Here is a 17,148-nt window from a genome sequence, read left to right on the forward strand (position 1 = left end):
TTTTGCATTTCATGGAGGCTGTGCCAGGCATATTTTGGAAATATCCCCGAAGCTTGTTTATTTTGGCCTTAGCCTCAGTCAGCTGTCCTCCCTAAAGTACATTTTCAAAGGACAACCACTCTGATCTGAGCAGGCCGGCTCCCTGGACCGCTCTAATGAATGGAAGTCACCACCTGGGGCTTAGCACCATCACAAGAAAAGGCAGACCATACAGCAGTCCTCCCGTATTAATGTGGATCGATTTGGCTCTGACTTAAAGAAACTCCAGAATTCCAGTGGCTTCTGTAAGATAGATGTTTATTCTTTTCTTTAAGTAAATAGGGTCTGGGGTAAGCAGTGCAGGGATGATAGTGCAGTTCTGCACCACAAAGTCCTCAGGTGCCCGGGCTTCTTCATGCTCACCGCTCTGCCATCCCTCAGGCTGTGGCCATGCCCTCATGGACCAATGTGGCAGCATCCCTGTTCCAAGCAGCAGGATCAAGGAATGACCAAAGAAGAAGAGAGACAAAGGGCATGTACCAGTTATTTCTTAAGGTTTCTAGCAACTGCCACATAACGATCTGTGTACCTAACACGTAAGGCCAGAACTTAGACACATGGCCACACCTGATTATAAGAGAGACTGGGCAATTTGGTTTTTACTATAGGTGACTCTATGCCGAGGTAAATATTGTATTACCATGGGGAAAAACAAATGTGTGTATTGGAGGAAATGGAGTTCCTGTCACACTCCCCAAATACTTCAAATTGAATTATTTACTTATTTCTTTTAATTGCCTTATTGGATTAATTTATTTGCATACTTTTTATAGTAGAAAGACCATTTTGACAGCTAGTTCTAACCAAGTTTGAGTTCCCTCTACATCTGAAAACAACCTGCTTCAAACCCCTCTTTGCATCATCACCCAAAGTGTATTCTGGGAAATTCTAGGAAATGTTAGGTAGAAGGGCCACAAGGTCAAATAGATTTGAGAAACACTGCATTCTATACAGTGCTTTCTTTAAGGGTCTCTATACACATGAAAGGTTCCGCTGAAATATTAAAACATTTTCCCATGAAATCTTTATTTATAACATCTAGTAACACAGAATGCCTGCTGGGAAATGTTGATTAAGCAAATCTAGAAGCTTTGGATGAGTGTGGAGAACAAAGCTAATCCATCATGTACTCTGCCCCTCCCCCATTTTCTCACACATTAATATGAATCTTTGTTTTTTCTTTTCCTCTTCTAGACTGACAGATCCCATTCCCACCACAGAGACTTCCATTGCACCCCGCCAGAGGCCTAAAGCTGGGCAGACTCAGCCAAACCCAGGAATCCTTCCCATCCAGCCAGCCCTGACACCTCGAAAGAGGGCCACGGTTCAGCCCCCACCTCAGGCTGCAGGTACACCTCTTTGTTATCCTGGATAACGAGAAGTCTTGGAAAGCCTAATTTTGCTTCAGGAATGGAATACAGAGCTACATAAAGAACAATAGTTTTCTGCCCTGGCCAGGTGACTCGGTTGGAGTGCCATCCTGTACACCAAAAGATTGCAGGTTTGATTCCCGTTCAGGGTACATACCTAGGTTGAGGGTTTGAGCCCTGGTCGGGGCACATACAGAAAGCAACCTATTGTTATCTCTCTCTCTCTCTCTCTCTCTCTCTCTCTCTCTCTCTCTCTCTCTTCTCTCCTTCCCTCCCTCCCTCCCTCCCACTCTGTCTTCCTTTCTCTCTAAAAATCAGTTAAAAAACATATCCTCACCTGAGGATTAAAAAAAAAGAATGGTTTTCTTTAAGGACCAAGAGGTAAGCTGCCATTGAAATTATATGGCAGGAGGCTGGTAAAAGGGGAGGCCTGTCATTGAATTCTGCAGGGGATCACCAAGACCACCGAAGCCTGTTGTCTCTATTTTTACTAGTCCTGGCCCTAATTTTGTGCCCTGGCCCATCATCCCAGACCTACCTCTTTATTTTATATACTTTTCTTTGCCTCTAAACACCAAGACACACCTCTTTTTGACAGAGAGGAATTATTTCTTTAATTCTGTCTCTTGAAGTGTCTGTCACCACTCTGTGCTTTGGTATTCTTTCTGGTGAGGTGACTAAGTTTTGTTTCATAAAGAGGACTGACCCAAATTATCAAGTAACTGAACTCAGCCATCACTTCCCTTACCAGGAAGCTGTTTTTGGTAAATTTGGTAGCCATTTACTTACAAGGAATCCAGACTGGAATTGTTCAACCTACATATAAAACATCAAAGAATGCTTTTATTCTGCAGAATGCCAACAAGTACAAAGATTGTATGTATATACATTAGCATCAAAGGCTAGTTGAATTTGTAGATAATCAAGATACTGACTAAAGGAGTAATTGACTAAATGGGTTGGTGAATAAAGAAAAGCTTTTTGAAGGAGGCAAATATAGAATTGTTTGTTGAACCTTGTTTTGAAAAATATGAAGTGCAGCCCAACCAACATAGCTCAGTGGTTGAGCGTCGACCTATGAACCAGGAGGTCACGGTCAATTCCTGGTCAGGGCACATGCCCAGGTTGTGAGCTCTATCCCCAGTGTGGGGCATGGAGAAGACAGCCAATCAATGATTCTCTTTCATCATTGATATTTCCATCTCTCCCTCTCTCCCTTTCCCTTCCTCTCTGAAATCAATAAAAATATATATATTTTTAAAAGTACATAGATTAGCAAGAAGAAAGGACATTCCAGGTGCAAAGACAGTGAGGAGCACATGGATTTGGGGATTATCTGTCCACTTAGCACCCCCTCTTTCTTATGTTGGCAAGAAGGGAAGTCATTTTTGGAATAGTGTTGAGCTCTTACATGGAATTTATTCTCATTGCAGGACCCAGCAATCAGCCTGGTCTTTTAGCCAGTGTTCCCCAATCAAAAACTCAGCCCCCACCCAGCCAACCTCTACCACAGTCCCAGCCCAAGCAGCCTCAGGCTCCACCCACCCCACAACAGACGCCTTCCACTCCTGCCCAGGGTCTGCCCTCTCAGGCCCAGGCCACACCCCAGCACCAGCAGCAACTCTTCCTCAAGCAGCAACAGCAGCAGCAGCAGCAGCAGCAGCAGCAGCAGCAGCAGCAGCAACAACAGCCACCACCACCATCACAGCAGCCAGCAGGCACATTTTACCAGCAGCAGCAGCCACAGACACAGGCTCAACAGGTAAGGTGGTCAGAGTGTGACCTTTGCATTGCATATCCCAGTCATCACTGTGAAAATACCCTCTAGGTCAGTGGTTCTCAACTTTCCTAATGCTGCGACCCTTTAATACAGTTCTTCATGTTGTGGTGACCCCCAATTTCATTGTTACAAATTGAACATAATTAAAGCATAGTGATTAATCACAAAAACAATAGGTAGTTATATATGTGTTTTCCGATGGTCTTAGGCGACCCCTGTGAAAGGGTCATTAGACCCCCAAAGGGGTCGCAACCCACAGGTTGAGAACCGCTGTTCTAGGTACAGAAATCTGCCTTAGGAAGCCTTGGGAAGACTGATCCATTAATGACTTCATCACTGCTTCTCCTAGATGTAAATACTGTAAGCACTGCAGAGTGGAGCAATCACAGGATCACTCTGCCCCTTTCACCTTTCTTCTCAGGCCTTGGGAATTCTTCCCCTGACTGAGGAACTTCAGGAAGGGAGCTAATTTTTAAGAACTCTTTTTTTTCCCTCTCTCTCACACACAACTACAAGACCATTATCATACTGAAACAAAATACAATAATTTCTTACCAAATATCCAGAAGTGTTTAGCCCTTTATCATGTCTCATAATTAAAGTTGGCTTGTTTGAATCAGGATCCAAAGTCCACATATTATATTTAGTGTGATTTTTTTCATTATATTTTCTTATATTTTTCACATATTTTACTTTGAACATATTCATTTTATAACAAGTACTATATCTTTCATCTTTTAAGTCCCTTTTTAACCATAGGTACCCTCTCCCTCTTTTTACCCCCTTTTTTCTTTTCTTTTTTTTTTTTAAGAAACTGGGTCACTTGTCCTGTAGAATTTTCCACATTCTGGATTTGGTTGATGGCATCCCTGTGGTGATGTTTAATATGTTTCTCCATCCCCTGTGTAAACTGGTAATTTCCTGAGGCTTGCTCAGTATTCCATTCAGTTTGATTGTTCTTTATTTTTCTGGTTATATCACATCAGGGGCATATAATGTCTGGTTGTCCTCTCTTTTAATAATATTAAGATTAATAAGTGGGTTTGGTGTTGTCCATTTGATCCATTCATTTGATGTTCCCCATCAGCTTAGCAGTCATTGCTAATCATTTCCTAAGTCTATTAATTCATTAGGGATGGCAAAATGGTAATATTCTAGCATTTCCTCTTCATTTAAGGGCTGGAATTTATCTATAAAGAATTTTTTTCATCAACTATTTTATTACCCTAAGGTATTGTTTGTGCAGAAAAGGCAGAGAAATTTATGATTCTTTTCCTGTTGTTACCATTCTTTTACCTAAAAAAAATGAGTTTGTTCTTAGTATCATCCAAAGGTGAATAATGAGGTTTTTGTTTTAGTATCATTAGGAACTTGTGGATCTTAACATATTTGATATGTGTCCATACATTGTAGTTTTTAAAATTTTGTTTATTTTGATGCTCAAAGCATCCCAACTTTGTCCAGTGAAAGTCTTCAAATTGGCTCCTAGATCCTTCAGCTGGGACTCCAGTAGTCTTTATGGTTTCTTTGTTATTCATTGTAACAAGCTGTTCCAGGCTCATTCTACCTGAAATCAGCCATTTCTCTAAGGAGCTTCATTTCCTTTTCATGGAAATGGTCTTTAGAGACCACATTTTTGGTGCTAGGGATACTCATTTGCTAATGGGTTAGTTACTGTTTTTATTTTATTTTTTTTTAAATATATTTTTTATTGATTAAGATATTACATATGTGTCCTTATCCCCACATTGCCCCCTACCCCCGCCCCCCTGCTCATGCCATCACCCCCCCGTTGTCCGTGTCCATTGGTTAGGCCTATATGCTTGCATATAAGTCCTTTGGTTGATCTTTCCCCCTTACCCCCACCCTCCCCTACCTTCCCTCCAAGGCCTGACAGTCCAATCAATGCCTCTCCATCTCTGGATCAGTCCTTGTTCATCAGTTTATGTTGTTCATTATATTCCACAAATGAGTGAGATCATGTGGTATTTATCCGCTCTCCAGTTCCATCCATGCTGTGGCAAATGGTAAGAGTTCCTTTTTCTTCTTCCTCTTCTTAAAGGATACCTTTCAGCATATTCATATAATGCTGGTTTGGTGGTGATGAACTCCTTTAGCTTTTTCTTATCTGTGAAACTCTTTATCTGACCTTCTATTCTGAATGATAGCTTTGCCGGATAAAGTAATCTTGGTTGTAGGTTCTTGCTATTCATCACTTTGAATATTTCTTGCCACTCTCTTCTGGCCTGCATGGTTTCTGGTGAGAAATCAGCTGCCAGTAGTATGGGTACTCCCTTGTAGGTAACTGACTGTCTTTCTCTTGCTGCTTTTAAGATTCTCTCTTTGTCTTTTGCTCTTGGCATTTTAATTATGATGTGTCTTGGTGTGGTCCTCTTTGGGTTCCTTTTGTTTGGGGTTCTCTGTGCTTCCTGGACTTGTAAGTCTATTTCTTTGACCAGGTAGGGGAAGTTTTCTGTCATTATTTCTTCAAATAGGTTTTCAATATCTTGCCCTCTCTCTTCTTCTGGTACCCCTATAATTCTGATGTTGGTATGCTTGAAGTTGTCCCAGAGGCTCCTTACACTATCTTCATATTTTTGGAATCTTTTTTCTTTTTTGGTTGGGTATTTTTTGTTTCTTTGTATTTCAAATCTTTGACTTGATTCTTGGGATCCTCTTGTCTGCTGTTGGATCTCTGTATATTATTCTTTATTTCAGTCAGTGTATGCTTAATTTCTAGTTGGTCTTTTTTCATATCCTCCAGGGTCTCACTAAATTTATTGGCGGTTTCCATAAAATTCTTGAAAAACCTTATAAATGTGGTTTTGAACTCTATATCCAGTCGTTTGCTTTCCTCCATTTCTGTCATTTGTGACCTGTTTCTTTGTCTCTGCATTTTTTATGCTTCCCTGTGTTGGTAGAGTGGTTTTGTGTGCTAGGTGTCCTGTAGGGCCCAGTGGCTCAGCCTCCCCAGTTAACCTGAGGTGGACACTCTTGGTGCACCCCCTTGTGGGCTTTGTGCACAGTCTTGTTGTAGTTATGCCTTGATTGTTGTAGGATAACTGGGAGGAATTGACCTCCAGGCCAATTGGCAGTGAGAATCAGCTGTGTCTACGGTGGGAGAACTTCTGTGCTGAAGACACCCTTCTGGGGCAAGACTTGCTTCAGTGGGGCTTTGGTGCTCACTGAGTCTGCGCCCTGAGTGTGTCCCTTATGGATCTGAGGAGTTGTAATCTGCATGGTCCCCCTCTGACCACTGGGTACACTGGCTCTTGGATCTAAGGAGGTGCTAATTTAGCCTCTGCCTGAGGTTACCCAGCAGGATCTACGAAGAGAACTGCAGATTCCCCTTCCTTTTTTGGAGTTTGGAGGTGCCCAGATGAGGCCCAGCTGTGAAGCCATGCAAGCTGCTGTGGGGCCTTGGGCCTTCTCTTGGAAGTTCTGGGTCTGTCTGGCCCAGCTGCAATTTGTTAGGTAATTTTCAGGTTGCAAAGGGCCAGGGCATTCATATGCAAAAGCCTTTGCCGCAGCCTTGGTGGGGCGGGGTCTCAGGGAATCAAAGGGCGGAGCAAGCAGCTATGGCTGCTCCTCAGCCCTGCCCTAAGAGGCCTCGCGTCTCAGTGTCCTGATAATTGCTGTAAGCACCTCTGAGGGAAAGCCGCCCTCAAGTTCAGAGTTCTGCCTGCTGCCAGACAGTCCAGTTTCTCCCCATATGAGTCCTGGGTCCCCAGAGACTTCCCGGAACTGGAGTTCAGAGCAGTCGGGAGCTTGTGACTCCCTCCTGATTCAACAAGACAGCCGCGTCCTCAGGTACCAGCCCCTTTCTGCGCGTGCGCTCAGCCTCCGTACCTTTGCACTTTACTTCTGCAGCTCCTCTGACTCTCAGTGTGCTTTTCTCTTTCCTTCTAGTTGTAGAATTTACACTCAGCCAGCCTTCCTGTAGTTCTGGATGATGTCCGTTTTGTCTTTTTGTTGTATTTTTGAAGTTGTTGTGGGAGGCAGCAATTTCCCGGTGTTTATGCCGCCATCTTAGTTTTTCTAGTTATTGTTTTTAGACCTTTTCAATGGACAGTAGTTAGGAAATAAATTTTGTTTTCTTAATAGAATATATACCATGAATTCAAATTTATATTCCTAATTCAGATGTATAATTACAGGATTTTTGTTTAACTTCTTAGATTTTATATTTGTACTAGAGGTCCGGTGCACAGATTCGTGCACATTGAAAGCAAATTAATTAGAAGAAATATTTTAGAAACTGTGGAGGGACTGCGGGAGGTCGGTGTATCCAGCCAGTCTGACCCAGTCCTGATCGACCTGACCCTAGCAGCAAGCTAACTTATCGGTTGGGGCGTCTGCCCCCTGGTGGTCAGTGCACTGTCATAGCAACTGGTCGAAGGGTTGGAGGGACAATTAGCATATTAAGCTTTTATATATATACTAGAGGCCTGGTGCACAAAAATGTGTGCACTCGGGAAGGGAGGGGTCCCTCAGCCCGGCCTGTGCCCTCTCGCAGTCTGGGAACCCTCGGGGGATGTCCACCTGCTGGCTTAGGCCTGCTCCCTGGGGGGATCGGGCCTAAGCTGGCAATCAGACACCCCTCTGGCAGCCCGGCAGCCCTCGGGGGATGCCCACTTGCCAGCGGGGAGCAGGCCTAAGCTGCAGTTGGACATCCTTAGCGCTGCTGAGGAGGCGGGAGAGGCTCCCACCACCACCACTGTACTGGCAGCCATCAGCCTGGCTTGTGACTGAGCAGAGCTCCCCCTGTGGGAACACACTGACCACCAGGGGGCAGCTCCTGCATTGAGTGTCTGCCCCCTGGTGGTCAGTGTGTGTCATAGTGACCAGTCATTCCCAGTCGTTCTGCTGTTAGGGTCAATTTGCATATTACCCTTTCATTCTATAGGATATATATTTTTTCTAATTGAAGTCTTGATTCCTAATAACATTAACATAATTACTTATTTGATTTATAGTTTCAAGAAAACAATACTAATAGGATTAGTGAAAATAGTTTAAGATTTCTTTGCCCTCTTTACCCTTAGAATGTTTAGCATATTATTTTCTGGGGAGTTTGGCTATTAATTTGACACGTGGGTTTCTTTGCTTCATTTTGCTTTTGATTTTTAGTTATTGACTTTTAAATTTTGTTTTAATTTTGTTTTGCAAACATGTAAAATATTTACATAGTTTCAAAGTTAAATCCGCAAAATTCTGTCCCTTCCATCCCTTATATAGAGGTAGTCCTCATTCCTATTTACAACTATAGAGTTGGGTATATAGGATAGTTTATTCAATCAGTCCCCTGTTGATAGACCTTTGGTTGTTTCCAGCATTTCACGGTTATAAATAGGCAACTATTTACTGACATCTGCTTCTTTGCTAACCCTTTAACTTTACCTCATTAGGCAAACAATATCCTGTCAATTAGCTCTATAATGAAGTAAAGCTATTTAGGATGTTAAGAGACAAGATCTTGGAGTTTTGTTCATCAGTAGGCCCTTGTTTGAGCTCTATTTGTGTGCCTAGCACATAGTCCTTAGTGGGTAGGAGAAAGACAGAAAAGAAGTTTCTCTATTTTTTGGATGCTTTATAGGAGAATATAACTTGACACAATTCATTACCAATATATAATAAAATGTCATTAAGTGTAATAATCTGAAAATTTCAATGTTTAAAGTTGGAGAGTTAGTAAAGATAGAGCTAGCGGGAAATAATTTTCAGAAAGAGATGGCCTTAATAGTTGGGTTAACATTTAGGGTTTTTTTTGTTTGTTTCATTTTCAGTGCCGTCATTGCTTCATCCTGTTCATCTAGGGAAGAATTTTAATCTTGGCTACTTCCAAATCCCTTTAAGAGGAGAATTACTTCTGTGATTGGGAGATCATTTATTAGCTTCTGTTACACTCCCATGTATGGAGTCACAGATGTGTAGTGAGATGGACACCCTCAGGCGTGGCATAGAAGCCCACATGGGAGCTGGTCTGCAGTACAGGGGGCAGCATAGAGTAGTGGATGGAGCCTGGCAGTGTAAGGTGCTGCTCTGTTTGTTTTAATGTCTTCAGGTTCCCCTCAGGAGTTTCAGGCCAAGTTACAAGACTTCTGCCTTCCTTTGCCTTTGGCTTCATCACTGGTCTTAGTTGTTACTGCGACAGGTTTTTATTTACCTCCTCATTTCTTGCTCCTTTCTCCTGCTTAGTTTCAGGCAGTACACCCAGCAACCCAGCAACCAGCAATTGCCCAGTTCCCTGTGGTGTCCCAAGGAAGCTCTCAACAGCAGCTGATACAGAACTTTTACCAGCAGCAGCAGCAGCAGCAGCAGCAGGCCACAAACCTGCATCAGCAACAGCTGCTGACTCAGCAGGCTGCTGTGCAGCAGAAGCCTGTTGTAGCAGCCGGACAGCAGCCCCAGGCTCAGCCAGCTGCAGCCCCGCAGCAGTCCCCTGCCCAGGAGCCAGTGGTAAGAATCAGCCAGGACTCGGAGAGCAAAAGAAGAGGAGAATGCAGTGAGGGCTTGGGAAACAGGCTGCAGCAGCTGGGTGTTGGCCTCTGGCCTAGAACTAGGCTGATTCCCCACCCTGTGGTTAAAATATTTGATCTTTTCTTGATATAGTCAAGAACAGGATGAGGTAATCCGTCAATGGTAGAGGTTTTTTAAAAAATAACTCTAGGCTACTGATGAAGATTTAATTTATTACTTTGAAATTAGGATGGCAGAAAGAGCTGTTCATTTTCTCTTGTGTTGAGCAGCCAAGGACCTAGGTAGGATTAGTCCCTTTCCTTTCTTCAAGGGGCAGTTTGGCCATTATGGCCTTTTCTGTCTTTGGAGGTTCATACGAACCCCCACATTTACTCTGAGTCCTGACAGTGTTGTGTTTATTCTTTGTCTTGGACGACATTATTGGCCACCTCAATCGAGTGTACCATACAGCACCCTTCAAGGGGGCCTGCATGCCTGGGACCATTTGCCATGGCCTAATCCCTTTGGACACCAGAGTATCTAAGTATTGTTCGAGCCCAATTGTCAGTATAGAAATTGAGCATGTCTACTTTTAGATAATGTCTGAATATAGCATCCGAATCACTACGTCCTCTCCTGATAGACCTCTACTGTTTCAACATTCTCAAATACATTGTGTTTTGGCCTTTAATAAATGCCTTTAATTTTGTACTCATAGTTTTCTGAGTGATAGTGATAGATAATTTTATAGTGATAGAAAAAGACATTTTACATACCCAGCCAATAGAATATAACAGCTACTGTCTTATTCCCAGGGAAGTCTAACTACTAGACGAATGATAGGAAACCATCTTTTTGAGGACTGAGTTCTACTAGAGTTTTGTGGCCCATCTTAAACCAGAAAACCTACATTGCTTCCAAAGGAAGCAGTGCCGTAAATAGATTTTCTTCATTAAGTCTCTGCTAAGTGTGTGTTCAGTGTCTTTACACCTTGGTTTCTGAAACAACTCTAGTCTTCCTGCAGGAGTGAAGTAGATAGCTACTTTCTGTATTTTTAATAAGAGATAAAGTTCCTCCTGTTAAATGAAAAAGGGCTTTTAAAAAAATTACCATATGATGTAGCTAATTGAGATCTTCTTTCTTTTTTTAAATATATATTTTTTATTGATTTCAGAGAGGAAGGGAGAGAGAAATATCAATGATGAGAGAGAATCATGGATTGGCTGCCTCCTGCACACCCCCTTCTGGGGGGGGTGGGGGTCAAGTCCACAACTCGGGCATGTGCCCTTGGCTGAAATCGAACCTGAGACCCTTTTGTCTGCAGGCCAATGCTCTATCCACTGAGCCAAACTGGCTAGGGCACTAATTGAGATCTTAATTATCTAGTCCAGTCCCCTCACTTAATGGAATTGGAAACTGAGGCCCAACCTAGAAAGTCATTACCTAAGACACACAGACTGATAGCAGCAGAGCTGGGACCAGAACAAAGAGTCCTGATCTGTGTTCAGGATGATAATAATAGATGCTTATCTGGGGGGATGAGATGATAAACTTCCTACAGGCGACACTTCTTATGAGGTTCTCTCTGCTTTCCCCAGACAAAAGTATCCACTCTCTTGGTAATGAATTGTGAAATTTCTCCATGTTCCTTGGATTAAAAAAAAAAAAGCTTTGTTTAGTGGTAGTTGGTTAAGGGGGTGACGAGGGAACAGGAGCAGAACATGCTTGTGCCAGGAGCTGGAGAGCTTCCCAGCTTTGACCATCTCTTTCCCAATGACTCTTGGCAGAACTTACCTAGAGAAGCAGAATGTAAAGTACACACTGCAGCCCTAGCCGGTTTGGCTCAGTGGATAGAGCTTCAGCCTGTGGACTGAAGGGTCCCAGGTTCGATTTCGATCAAGGGAACATGCCCGGGTTGTGGGCTTGATCCCCAGTAGAGGGCATGCAGGAGGCGGCTGATCAATGATTCTCTCTCATCGATATTTCTATCTCTCTCTTCCTCTCCCTTCCTCTCTGAAATCAATAAAAATATATTAAAACAAAAATATACATTATAGCCATCTTAAAGCAATAATCTACAAAGGAAAATGGTTGTATGCCATAGATGTTTGTGGCTGCCTTATTTAAAATGGCTGAAAGAATGGCCATTTTAGATCGTTTAATAACCATAAAAATAAATAACCCAACTGCAGCCATTAAAAATCAGAATAGCTTCTGTAGTCTTATGCTTTGGGCTAATTTGCATATGGTTACCCTGTACATTGTCTTTGACGAAGATTGAAATATATATTCTATATAATAAAAGGCTAATATGCAAATTGTCCCCTTGACTGGGAATTCATCCAGGAGTTCGACCAGGGGGCAGGGCTGGCTGGCTAACAACCGTGGCCCCTCCCCCCAGCCAGCCCAGCCCGATTGAGGTGGGCCAGCCGGACCCCACTCGAGCACGATTTCGTGTGCCGGGTCTCTAGTATGTGTGTGTGTGTGTGTGTATGTATGTGTGTGTGTGTGTGTACACACACACACACACACACACATACGAGATAAATACCATATTGGTATCAGTCCCAAAGTTGCAGTTCAGGTTGTGAAAGCCCAGTGTTGGTTTTTTTTCAGGATGTTATTGTTAAACTCAGCCATTTAAATTCTATGTTAGCTCTCATGTGGCATTTGTTATGCTAATCTGTTTGTTGTTTTTTCCTTTGTTTTGGAACATTTTTCATTTCTCTTCCTAGCAGATACAAGCCCCAGTAAGACAACAGCCAACAGTTCAGACAACCCCACCTCCTACCGTCCAGGGACAGAAACTCGGATCTCTCACTCCTCCATCATCCCCCAAGACCCAACGTGCTGGACACAGGCGGATTCTCAGCGACGTAACCCACAGTGCAGTCTTTGGGGTCCCTGCCAGCAAATCAACCCAGCTGCTCCAGGCAGCTGCAGCTGAGGCCAGTCTCAATAAGTCCAAGTATGTGATGCTTCTCCTTTATTCTTCTTACTTTACTTTGTGGGCAAGGTCTGCTGTGGGCCATTACTGTATGATTTTTTGCACATGTTTGTGTGTAGATGTATATGCAGTGGTATACATCTGTGTTTAATAAGAAACTGAATTTGCCTGTAGTGCATAAACCATACTGATCTTAAGAAATAATTTCCTATTTGTGTCACTGTTTCCATTCTCTCATCTAGTCCATATTTTTACAGAGTATTTTCTAAACTCTTGATCTGACCAAGTTTTCATGCTGAAAATCTTTCATTCCCCCCTCTCTCTCTCCCCCCCCCCCCGCCCCAACACCCCTCAGGTTGCCTGTGGGATACTATCTGAACTCATTGGTTAACAGACCAAAGACCTATTGCATCACATTGGTGGACTTGTCATTCTCCATCTTCACAAGCGCTTTGTTCAGCCTAGGCCAGTGATGGCGAACCTTTTGAGCTCAGGGTGTCAGCATTTTGAAAAACCCTAACTTAACTCTGGCGCTGTGTCACATATAGAAATTTTTTGATATTTGCAACCATAGTAAAACAAAGGTTTATATTTTTGATATTTATTTTATATATTTAAATGCCTTTTAACAAAGAAAAATCAACCAAAAAATGAGTTCATGTGTCACCTCTGACACGCGTGTCATAGGTTCGCCATCACTGGCCTCGGCCCTCTCCCTTAACTGCACTGTCCTCCTTGTCCACCAAGGAGGTGCTTATCTATTCATCAAGATCAATGCCAGAGGCCACCTCTCCTTTAAACCTTCCTCTGGTGTCATTTATAATTTGTTGTGCACGTATCCCATCGTATTATCATTATTTATTCGTATGTCTATATGAGTATCTCATCTAGTTGACTTAGCCTGAGAGTTCCTCCAAGACAAGGATTGTATCTTAACCAACCTTTGCAAATCCAGTGACTGGCTCTGGGTTTGATATAAAGTAGATGTAGATTACAATGAATGTTTGTGGAGTAAATGCAATTTGAGGCCCTCAGGTTTCTTGGAACCATATACTCTAAAGTTAAAAATCTTTAACTCATTAGCTAAATGCAAAGGGCATCAAGAGAGACTTAGAATAAAATTAAGTAATGGTACCTAGAAGCACAAGATAGTGGTCTTTATTTCTCTTTAACTGTGATAGGTGACCATAGTTGTATGCATGCTAGATCCAACAGATGGGAGGCAGCTTGAACAGGCATCAGTCCCAGCCCTCCGGGGTCCACTATTGTGGGTTATAGTGGGCACCATAAGCTACACAATAGGTTGCTTTGGAATCTTGAATTGAAAGGACTTGCAGACGAGACCAAAAATCTAAGGAAGAGATTAAAGAAGTAGTGGGAGATAGTGAATCATTAAGAAAATGGAAACATTTATTTTACACAGTGGAAAGGGATCTATAGCGACTGTCCAGTTTCCGTGGAAAGCCCTTTTAGAAAACCACTGTGGAAAATAATGGTTTGACTCGGAAAAGAATTTGCTCTTGAAACAAAGAGAAAATAGGTTGAACCTTTTCAACTTTTATATGTCTTCTTATTTCGTGGGGGTGGGAACTTACCTAGGTCTGCAACCACCACTCCATCAGGCTCTCCTCGGACTTCCCAGCAAAACGTTTATAATCCTTCAGAAGGTTCTACGTGGAATCCCTTTGATGATGACAATTTCTCCAAACTCACAGCTGAAGAACTGCTAAATAAGGACTTTGCCAAACTGGGGGAAGGTGAGTAATTTGTGTCTTTGTGATTCTTGAAACCTTATTCTAGAGGAGTATACATGTAAAAATGTAGACTTGGGGCCCTGGCTGGTGTGGCTAAGTGGATAGAGCATTGGCCCATGGACCGAAGGGTCTTGGGTTCATTCCTGGTCAAGGGCATGTACCTGGGTTGCAGGTTTGGGCCCCGTCAGGGCACATGCGGGAGGCAACTGATCAGTGTTTCTTGCTCTCCCCCTCCTTTCCATTCTCTCTAAAATCAGTGGCAAAAAATATCCTTGGGTGAGGACTAAAAAAAAAAAATGTAGGATTGGGCCCCACAAAGGTTTGATTTTTTTTTAATTTATTTTTTTTTTATTCAAGTATAGTTGGTATACAATCTTGTATTGGTTATGTTAGTTTCAGGTGCACAATATAGTGATTTGACATTTTATACCTTACAATGTGATTTTGAAGTATGAGTACAAATCAATTTGTATTTTACTGGAGCACTGAAGTCTTCATCCTCAGGAAATCCCAGTCTCCTATAGGTGGTGGTAAGGAGAAGGGAAAACTTTTAGGAAAGATTGGATAGCATAGATTGGGATGAGAGTGTCATGCATGGTCATTTCTTGTAGGAATATGATGGTTCCCTTGTCCTAAGGGGATTTATTGTCCCAGAAAATTATAACTGCTTACCCATGAGAGAGTGCCCTCATAGAGAAACTAAATCTTTGACTATGATCAGAGTTCTATATTACTGAGGAGATCAAATAAATAGAAGGTGCCTTTCTGCTTGCAAACCCACAGTCTAATTTGGAAGGCAGGAGACACACATGCACACACACACTTTGGAAAACAACAATTCTACAGTTCAAAGAGTATCTCAGGGTAAAGGAATGAACAGAACCAAGAGAATTTAGAGCAAACATTTTAACTATTTGAATAATAGTTTAACTGTTATTTTATAGATATCTTTTTAAAATTTGTATTGCTTTCTTGCCTTTTCAAACAGAAGATAGAGCATAGGATTTAACTTTCTTTGATGATTCATTGTCAAATTATTTCATTGTTATGTGTGTCAGTTATTGTTCTAGACCAGGGGTGGGCAAACTTTTTGACTCGAGGGCCACAATGGGTTCTTAAACTGGACCAGAGGGCCGGAACAAAAGCATGCATGGAGTGTTTGTGTGAACTAATATAAATTCAAAGTAAACATCCTATCTAATAAAAGAGAAACATGGTAATTGGCATGCGACCACTACCCTTCCCATTGGCTAATCAGGGTGATATGCAAATTAACTGCCAGCCAAGATGGCGGCCGGCAGCCAGGCAGCTTGAAACTAACATGAGGCTTGCTTGCTTCAGTGACGGAGGACTCCAACGTTCCCCGCCTGCCGCTGCAGGCCTCTGAGCCTGCAGTTTGAAACATAGTTACAAATATAGAAGCTAAACAAAACCCCAGAAACCTGCTTTCAGCGAGCTGGGATCTCAGAGCTGGAGTTATACATTGTTTCGATTATAGAACCGAAACAAACCAGATACCTGCTTTCAGGAGCGGAGGCCTAAGAGCTGGAGCCTCAGAGCTAAAGCTGGCCCAGAATAAAAAAGAAAAAAGAAAAAAAGGAGCAGTTGGGAGCTTCAGTCCCAGCCTGAAAACAGCCCTCAGCCCCTCACCCAGACTGGTCAGGCACCCCAGTGGGGACCCACACCCTGAAGGATGTGTGACCAGCTGCAAACAGCCATCATCCCCTCACCCAGGCTGGCCAGGCACCCCAGTGGGGACCCCAACCCTGATCCAGGACACCCTTCAGGGCAAACCAGCCGGCCCCCACACATGCACCAGGCCTCTATCCTATATAGTTAAAGAGTAATATGCCTCCCAGCACCGGGATCAGCGGAGCCGCGCGGCCTCCCGGCACCGGGATCAGCGTGACAGGGGGCAGCGCCCAAACCCCCTGATCGCCCTGCTGCTCTGTGTGTGACAGGGGGTGGGGCCACAACCTCCCTATCGGCCCTGCTCTGTTCGTGACAGGGGAAGGTGCCCCAACCCCCTGATCAGCCCTGCTCTGTGCCTGATAGGGGGGAGCTCCCCAACCCCCTGATCGCCCTGCGGCTCTGTGTGTGACAGGGTGCGGTACCCTAACCCCCCACCCCCCACCCCCCACAGGCCCTGCTCTGCGTGTGACGGGGCGGTGCCCCAACTCCCCTATCGGCCCTACTCTGTGAGTGACAGGGGGGAGCTCCCCAATACCCTGCTGGGCCCTGCTCTGTGCATGACAGGGGGGAGCTCCCCAACCCCCTGATGGGCCCTGCTCTGTGCGTGACTGTGATAGGTGGCGCCGCAACCTCCTCATCGACCCTGCCTTGAGTGTGACAGGGGGCGCTGCCCCAACCCCCCAATCAGCCCTACCCTGAGCGTGACTGAGGGTGGCATTGCAACCTCCTGATCCACCCTGCTTTGTACATGACAGGGGCGGCGCCCCAACTCCCCAATCGGCCCTGCTCTGAGCCTGACCAGGGGCTGCACCTAGGGATTGGGCCTGCCCTCTGCCACCTGGGAGCAGGCCTAAGCCAGCAGGTCCTTATCTCCCGAGGGGTCCCAGACTTCAGAGAGGGCACAGGCCAGGCTGAGGGACCCCCCCTTCCCCCCGAGTGCACAAATTTTTGTGCACCGGGCCTCTAGTCATTACATAAAAGGGTACAGTCTTTTTTTTTTTTTTTAGTTTTATTCATTTCAAACGGGCCGGATCCAGCCCACAGGCTGTAGTTTGCCCACGGCTGTTCTAGACTATAAAAGAAATACCTTTAGGACTCTTGAAAACT

General features: G+C 43.9%; 1 protein-coding gene across 18 annotated transcripts in view; it reads left to right on the plus strand.

Annotated features, from left to right (window-relative positions):
- The window catches only part of AAK1 (AP2 associated kinase 1), a 148,487-nt gene that overhangs the window by 97,423 nt on the left and 33,916 nt on the right, over positions 1-17,148 (plus strand). For 14 of the 18 annotated variants that reach the window (XM_059659566.1, XM_059659568.1, XM_059659549.1 and 11 more), the window contains 5 exons: positions 1,234-1,388; positions 2,843-3,171; positions 9,388-9,648; positions 12,384-12,616; positions 14,195-14,352. In XM_059659566.1, the coding sequence (XP_059515549.1) occupies positions 1,234-1,388; positions 2,843-3,171; positions 9,388-9,648; positions 12,384-12,616; positions 14,195-14,352 (1,136 nt within the window). The remainder of the gene's footprint in view (positions 1-1,233; positions 1,389-2,842; positions 3,172-9,387; positions 9,649-12,383; positions 12,617-14,194; positions 14,353-17,148) is intronic. The other 4 variants (XM_059659567.1, XM_059659550.1, XM_059659557.1 and 1 more) reach the window with 3 other exon arrangements.

The sequence above is a fragment of the Myotis daubentonii genome, chromosome 12, assembly GCF_963259705.1.
Source record: "Myotis daubentonii chromosome 12, mMyoDau2.1, whole genome shotgun sequence".
Lineage (NCBI taxonomy): Eukaryota > Metazoa > Chordata > Mammalia > Chiroptera > Vespertilionidae > Myotis > Myotis daubentonii.